This window comes from Mytilus edulis, chromosome 1 (genome assembly GCF_963676685.1).
Source record: "Mytilus edulis chromosome 1, xbMytEdul2.2, whole genome shotgun sequence".
Lineage (NCBI taxonomy): Eukaryota > Metazoa > Mollusca > Bivalvia > Mytilida > Mytilidae > Mytilus > Mytilus edulis.
The window spans coordinates 115146871-115155275 of record NC_092344.1 but is presented as its reverse complement, the minus strand read 5'-3'; the positions used below and the strand labels follow the sequence as shown (position 1 = coordinate 115155275).

At 29.9% G+C, this 8405-nt stretch overlaps 1 protein-coding gene across 1 annotated transcript; it reads left to right on the top strand.

Moving 5' to 3' along the window:
• Window positions 1-747: 747 nt before the first annotated feature.
• Window positions 748-8055, top strand: LOC139500910 (DNA-directed RNA polymerases I, II, and III subunit RPABC1). Its single transcript, XM_071289815.1, has 8 exons — window positions 748-907; window positions 2059-2147; window positions 3192-3253; window positions 3608-3747; window positions 4753-4833; window positions 6762-6820; window positions 7483-7561; window positions 7831-8055. Exons 1-8 carry the CDS (start codon window positions 851-853, stop codon window positions 7894-7896), a joined length of 633 nt encoding a protein of 210 aa, XP_071145916.1. The 5' UTR covers window positions 748-850; the 3' UTR covers window positions 7897-8055.
• Window positions 8056-8405: the final 350 nt, after the last annotated feature.

Genomic DNA, 8405 nt, shown 5'->3' with positions numbered 1-8405 from the left:
ACCAAAATCGGGAACGTTACGTACGGTATTTCGGTTTCTTTTATCAACATGATTGAATTAAGAAAATAATACATACAGACTTCGTCCCCATTCACAGGTTATGCCTGCCTCATATTATGGGGACGAAGTCCCCAATTACGGTAGAAAAATCAATAAAAAAAAAATTTAAAAAAATCGGGAAAATTTCCCGAATTTTTCATTCTACTAATGAACTCAAAATCGTTAACTTTTTTTTTCAGATCTAGTTCCTGTTCCGGTTTTCCCCGCATTTGCGCAGAAATCTGTCTTGTTTGCATGAGACTTTGAAAAGAAAATTATATGTATCAGTCTAGTAAAATATAAGATTGGAACTCAATACAATTTCATTTTTAATAATTGTTTGATTTGAAAAAAAAAAAACCGTTACCTGATGGAAGCGTTTCTTTTGTTTACATTGAATATGACGTCATAATTTAAACAACGTCACAGCTAAATCCCTAACCACAGAACCGAAATCGGAAACGTTACGGTATTTCCGTTTCCTTTATTAACATGTTTGAGGTAAGAAAATAATACATACAGACTTCGTCCCCATTCACAGGTTATGCCTGCCTCATATTATCAGTCAAAGAAAAAGAATATCATAGCATTTCAAGACGTCACGTTGGACTACCTCACGTTATAAATGCCTTCGGGCCTATTCAGGTCTTTTCAGGTCCACTTTCAGGTCTTTGGTGTAACCCGTAAATTACTTTAACCCGTACTCGGTCTTGTTTTAATCTAGTATGTTACAACTTCCGGTTAATTTTCACATGTTGCAAGTTTATTTCAATTTTAGCTTTCTATAACAACATAAAGAGAAGCTACGAAGATGGATGATGAACAAGAAACATACAAGTTATGGAAAATACGTAAAACAATAATGCAGGTAATGAGAACAACACAATTAGAAATATAAATTAAGTAATAACCATGTTTTGTTCGGTTTGTTTTGTTCATACAAATGTAAAATGAAAACAAGTCTTAGAAGAATCTTATTTTTTTGGTGTTATATTAAGTTCCTTGAAATAAATATAGGCTAGCGCTCGTCACTATAATTATTCAATTATTTCTTGGTGAACCGGGAAAAATACTTCATAAATTAAAGAAATGTCAAAGTACAAGTGATAAATCCAGTTTTAATATTGTCAAAACCTACTATTTTATGTTTACAAAAAAAATTATAATCGCTCGCCTTTACTTTTCAAACTTCGCCTCAAAAATTAGCAAATTAAATATTTTTTTATTAAAATTTTCAAATCGCTCGCTCGCCCCAATTTTTAGAGTCCAAAAATCCATAGAACAAGAAATTAAATTGGTGTGGCCTAAAATCAAATATCATTGAATTTGGATGATAATTTTAAACTGGTTCTTTGTCAGATACTTTGTAACAGGAAAAGGGTATATTCTCCCAACCCAGTCTTACAAATTGGAATCAGCCCTGCACTTTGTATATAACATTTTAAAAGGTACCGTTATGATGATGTTGATGTAACAAGACAGTTTATCACTGGCACAAAACAAATCAACTCCATGTTTAATAGACAGTTCAGCACTGTTGGAGACATTTCAGAACCATGTCAAACATATTTGATAAGTGTTTGAAAAAACATTTCAGAATATTGAAATGAATGCCCTGTTTTGTTACACTATCATTAATCATAATAATCAATATGTTATCAACATGTACATTTTGTAAGACCAGAATACAATATTATGAATGGGTGCCACTTATAAATATTACAAAACAGATCAAATCTGAATTAAAATTGACAATATCTTTCTATATATATGAAAATACAAAAGGATTTAATTTATATGGCATTTCCCTGACCAATACCTCATAATAATTATGAAAGGGGGATTATTGGAATGTCATGGAAGAATAAATGAAATAAACTGTTTAGATAGACCCATGGCACAGTCCAGGCAAGTTTATACAACAGTGTTGGATATGTTCTAACTCTAAGTTTAGTTGTGATATAAAAAAACAACAATAGAGCTTATAGATGTAGTTTTTTATCTACATATTTTTTTCAGTTATGCCATGACCGGGGATATCTTGTAACACAGGATGAATTGGATCAAACATTAGATGAGTTTAAAGGCCAGTTTGGAGACAAGCCAAGGTAAAGAAAAATGTGTTCATAGTTCTCGAATCATCGGATGCCCCACTCGCACTATCATTTTCTGTGTTCAGGTGTGAAATTGGGTTCAATCTTTGATTTGACATTAAACTTAGAAAGATCATTTCATAAGAAACATGTTTACTAAGTTTCACTTTAACCTGCAGCTTGATAGACGGACTCATGGATGTACAGATTAACAGAGACACAGACTGAAAAATATAATGCCCTATGTGGGACATAAAAAAAAACAAACTTGCATTACTGTAAAGACAAACATAAATTTTATGATTTTAAAAAACAAGACAACCTGCAAATGTATTCGATGCATTTATCGGGCAGTTTTAGATAAAAACAAGGAAAACATTTTCATCATAAATAAAATTAGACTTAGTCAGTATATAACTACAATGTAACTTAAAACATGCAATTATGAAAAATAACACAACATATTTACATTTTGAACACTTCACATATTTCTTTCTTTTATCTTTTGAATATGGCGAAATCTTAAATATTCCGAGATTTTGATTATGTATATTATTATATAACAAAAATATATCTGCACATGGTCATTGGGAATATCCCATTTTACCACTTAATGCCAAAGTTTAATGTTCAAATTTTTTTTTTAATTACATGTGCCATACATCAAAGTAATTTTGATTTAGATTCTCTTATTCTTATGGTAGTAGTGGAGTGTGATATGATAAATTTGTGAATTAAATCTTCATAAATAAATCGAGTTGATATTGACTGGTTAAGTGATATCTAATGCTTATTTTTTTGTGCACTTTAATGATATTTTACAGGATTGTAACAATATACTTCAGATAAACTTACACAAACATCTACCTCAAGGGTCTGAAATGGTAATATTTTCCACTCATGACTGATTTAAGTAACAATATGACTGAAAAAATGTAAACAATTGCAGTTAATTTGAAATTTTCTAAGATCTGATATTTAAACTTCTGAGGTTTAGTAACAAGAAATTAGGACAGTTTTGTAAAATGAATGTGTATAATACTTTCTTGTAAATTTCAGTGAGCGTAAACCAGCTAGAAGTGATTTGATTGTTCTTGTGGCACACAATGATGATCCAACAGGTAACAATCTTATTAATAGAATTGATGAAGTAAGAATTTTATATTCATTGAAAGGCTTAGTAGAGATACAGACATCTGCAAAGTAACAATAAAATACGTTGATGTTTAGTTTTCATTTTACTTTGCACATTCAAAAGGTTTCCCTATTTCATAATACCAATTTGTTAAATGTTTTAACAAGTTTTAGCTTTATATATTCATCTCTTTAAATTGGTCTATTTGGAATATTTAAGCTCATTGCTAGTGAAAGGTAGGTAGTATGAAGCAAGTGCAAAGTAACAAAATATTCTTACAATAGTGATGAAAGTTTGCACCCGGTTAAACTCTAATTAATCAATTCCATTTTCACTGTAGATCAGATGTTTGTATTCTTCCCAGAAGAACCAAAAGTTGGTATAAAGACAATTAAGACTTACTGTCAACGTATGCAGGAGGAAAATATTACCAGAGCTATAATTGTTGTACAGATAGGGATGACCCCATCAGCAAAACAGGTATATTTATATCAGTTAATGTTTTGTGGTTTTAAAGAAATCAGGATCATTTATGGATATAGAACAAATATCACTTTGATACAACCTTAGTGTTATATATCATTGAATAAGAATAACTAAACAGTCAACAGAACTGTCATTATTTAACTTAAATTCAACCAGTTTAATGCTTTTTAAAATAAAGTTTTCTATTATTTTTACTATTTTTTTTCTTCTGATAAACAGACCCTAACATTCAAAGTAACAATAATCAATTAGAATTTGAACTGTTCCATGTTATGAAGGTGTAAAAAGGATGGTCTGAACAGGAAAACATGTGAATTAAAAATTGCAAAAACTGCATGAAAAATAAGAATCAGGACAAACGAAGCACAAGAAATAAAAATATAAGTATCAAGGAAAAGTTACTACAAGTTATTACTCTGCTGTTCTTGAAGATCATGCAGTCATTACTAAAGGCAGATCACTGCTGTTATAGAAGTATATAATGCATTCAACAATCTGTTTTGAATTTTCCTCCATTTCAACTTCATGATACTGTTATTTTAAAAGTACTTATAGACTATTAATGAAGACAGCAATTAATAATGCATAATTTAAAACAAAAAACTGGCTGACTTTGAATTAGTTACATTATATCAAATGCAGGCTTTTTAATCAAATGCAGGACAAGCACAAGAAATTTAGAGGACCAACACAAAACACAGAAAATAAATAAGGAGACTTACTAAACTCACACATTGAACCAAACTCGAGAAATCAAGAAATAAATTAGGAGAAACATGTGTAATATAAAGACATACAATGTTGCATGAAATAAACATTTACCACCCTCTTTCAATAGATACAATTTACTAAATTGCTATGACTATTGTGTAAATGTTTTGTACATACATAAAAAAAAAATTAAACAATTATTTTATCTGTTTATTTAGATGAGTATAGTATATCAAGAAAGAGCAGTGTATTATAGTCATAATTATTATGTTGTTAACTATTTTTCAGTCATTAACAGACATGGCACCAAAGTACATATTAGAACAGTTTATAGAATCTGAATTATTGATCAACATTACAGAACATATGGTAAGAAAACATTTCTAGTGAGATATTCCGACAATATCTCTATAGAAAATATTATTGGGTTAAACCCCTTATGATTGGACTTTCTTGTTTCAATCTCTAGTTGTGAGAACTTATCCACAATTTCCGGTACACACATTTCATAGAAAAAGACACTAGCGACATTGGAATATAAATTATACATAAAAATGTACATATTTAATTTTGATTAAAATAATGGACACATGAAAACGGCAGACCTAAGCTTGAGTACATCTCTTGTGTCTGGGACCTCTACAACAAAAATCAAATCAACCAAATTGAGATGGTCCAACGAAGAGCTGCTCGCTATACATGTAATAGATATTACAATACCATCTCAGTCTCAAACATGCTTGATCACTTACAGTGGCCTACATTAGGATTGAGACGTATACAAACAAGACTAGTGGTATTCTATAAGATCATAAATCAACACATAGCAATCTACCCTAAAGATCTTCTGGTTAAATCAGACAGTAGAACAAGACTTAAACATACCAACCACTTTAAACAAATTCAAACAAATAAAGATTCTTACAAGTTCTCATTTTATCCACATACAATAGTACAATGGAACCTACTTCCTACATCAGAAATCTTTGTACAACAGTCAACGGCTTCAAAGAGCAGATTTCTATATCTGCTCTTTCACAAATATTCTAAAAACTGCATAACATGTACTAGCATGTTAATCTATTGTAATAAAATTCATAATAGCTAATAAAATTTGTAGATTTAGCTAACAAAGTCCTTATATTTGTATAAAGTAACATTCGTTTATAGTGAAAAATTGTTTTAAAGTTAAATAAGCTACAATAAAAAATTGCTTGCTAGTGCCGCTCGGTGATTAATATTAGGTAACTCTGGTTAATTTCTCAATCAATCTATCATGAAGGGGAGATAAATAATTCAGCTTTCATTTTATATAGTCTTTTTCAAAAATGATATGATTCTTTATATTGGTAAGTAATCATTTTAAACGTTTCAAATTTATGAACTTGTATTTATACACCAATGTCTTTGATACACCAATAACAAAAACTGAAATATATTGAATTGATACATTTTGTAATTATTCAAAATTAAATCAGAAACCTATACTTAATTATAAAATAATGAACCTGTTAAAGGGAGACAATTCTCGCATAACCTTTTTTCGAATTAACACATAATACAAAGGATTGTCACTCTTGCATACAAATGGCACATTAATATAATTAACTGGGCATTCATGCTCCACCTCAAATAAATTCTAAATACATGTATAACCAAAAGTTGTTAATCTATAGGATAGTGAAGACTAATAAAAGCTAACCCACTGTAAGAAAATATTTCTTTGAAATTTTTAAAAATTTACTCAGAATAATGCTCGAGCCACTTGACTTTCATAGCTCATAATTAACGTTTTTACACGATATTTTAATAAAGTAGTTAAAGATTATTTGCTTCTCAAAGTGTAAGACGCAATACAAATTGTATGCTTGCATCATCTTACCCAAATACAGATTTTATTAAGTCCTGAACATTTCGACATTTGTTTGTTTATTTTTATAAAAAAAAAAACGGTTTGTAAACAAATCACAAGTACATGTTAAGATCCGACTAAATACTTATATTCCGATATTGTCAGGTAAATATGCTACATGTACATAGATTTACCAAGAAATATACATAGGATAACAATTTACAATTTTTTTTTATTAAATCACTGTTATATTTTACTTTATTTTTCTATGCACCAATGCAATTTAACGTAATATTACTGAAAATTATTTTTTTTAAATTGTAAATAAGCCATGCATGCAACGGCACGTAATATTCAAAGATGTGACTGAGAGCGGAAATATGAAGATAGATAAAAATGTGTACTTGTTTTTGTTTATATTTGATATTTTATTTATTCTTTACAGTTAGTACCAGAACATGTTGTCCTGACACCAGAAGAAAAAGCAGAATTGTTATCTAGATAGTATCCTATTTTGAGAGTCTTATGTTCATAGGAATTTTATAAAAATAAGTGTTATCAAAACTTTTGTTGAATGATTTTGTGTTATTGTGAGTTGTATACTCTAAATATGGAAACAACACAAACCATATAATTCACACAGTTTTGATTGATAGAAGCACCAAGGAGCCTGTAGTTGTTTTAGCATTTACAAACATTTATGCAATTTTATGGGTTAATGGTAAAGTTCACAACCATTCATTAGTTCTATCTCATAAAACTTATTAGCAATTGAAATAAATTGATCCTGTCCCATTTTAAATATGATGTTATAAAACTAATTTTGATGTTCTTCATGTGTACTCACAAGATCACTTTTTTTGACAAAATTTATCTGTCATAAATATTTGTGCGTGTGGACTGTTTATTTGTGGAATGATTCTGTGATGTCTACAAAAAGTAGTTGCCTATCATAATAATGATTTGCAGCTTTCACTCACAAGAAATCTGTTTTGAGATCAATGTTCAAAACTTGATTTAAAAAAAAAATCAAAAAAGAATTTACTATCAACTTACTAATTTTAAAACTACCATTTTAAAAACAGCAAAATAAACCTTATGTTATGATGGTATTGTACTAATATTATCTCTTAGTAGTGTTCATATTGATCCGTAACATATCTCAGTAGATTAAAAGAGTCACAGTTGCCTAGGATACAGCAAGGAGACCCAGTATCGAGGTATTTTGGACTAAAACGAGGACAGGTATGTAGCTGTTGTATTGTCCACCACCTAATAGTATATGGAGGCATAAATGTTGCAAGGATTGTATCAAATCATAAAAAAAAATGTAAATGAAGAAAACATTCTCAGATTCTGAATTTCAAGATTTTCATGGTGGAGAAAACTAAAATCATAAATATATAATATTTTTTATGGGACATTTGTGTAATACTATGTACTTAATAGTATAAATGAAAGAAATAGAAAAAACATTGCATTGTTCCTTATGTTGATTTTACTTTATGTTGCAGGTTGTTAAGATTATCAGGAACTCTGAGACTGCGGGTAGATATGTCAGTTATCGACTGGTTGTATGAAAACATTTTAACAGTCAATATTTGATGGAAAGAGCAACAATCTACAACATTTGTGAACATATGTTATTTTTGTTGACTTGTAGTATAGTAACAGCTATAGACAACAGTGAAACTAAAATGCAGTTATTCTACTTTTGCTGATATAGAGATGTTATCAGCTTTTGTTTTGATATTTATTATGCCAAGGATATGGAAAGACAAAAAAATATGGCAACCATTATGTTTTCTTAAGTGAAAATTGATTTAAATGTCAGGATAGTTCAACAATGATAAGTAGTCAAAAAATAGGGCAAAAAGTATAGGAACTATAATTTTACATACTTTTTAGCTCACCTGGCCCGAAGGGCCAAGTGAGCTTTTCCCATCACTTTGCGTCCGGCGTCCGTCGTCCTGCGTCCGTCGTCGTCGTCCGTCGTCGTCCTGCGTCCGTCGTCGTTAACTTTTACAAAAATCTTCTCCTCTGAAACTACTAAGCCAAATTTAATCAAACTTGGCCACAATCATCATTG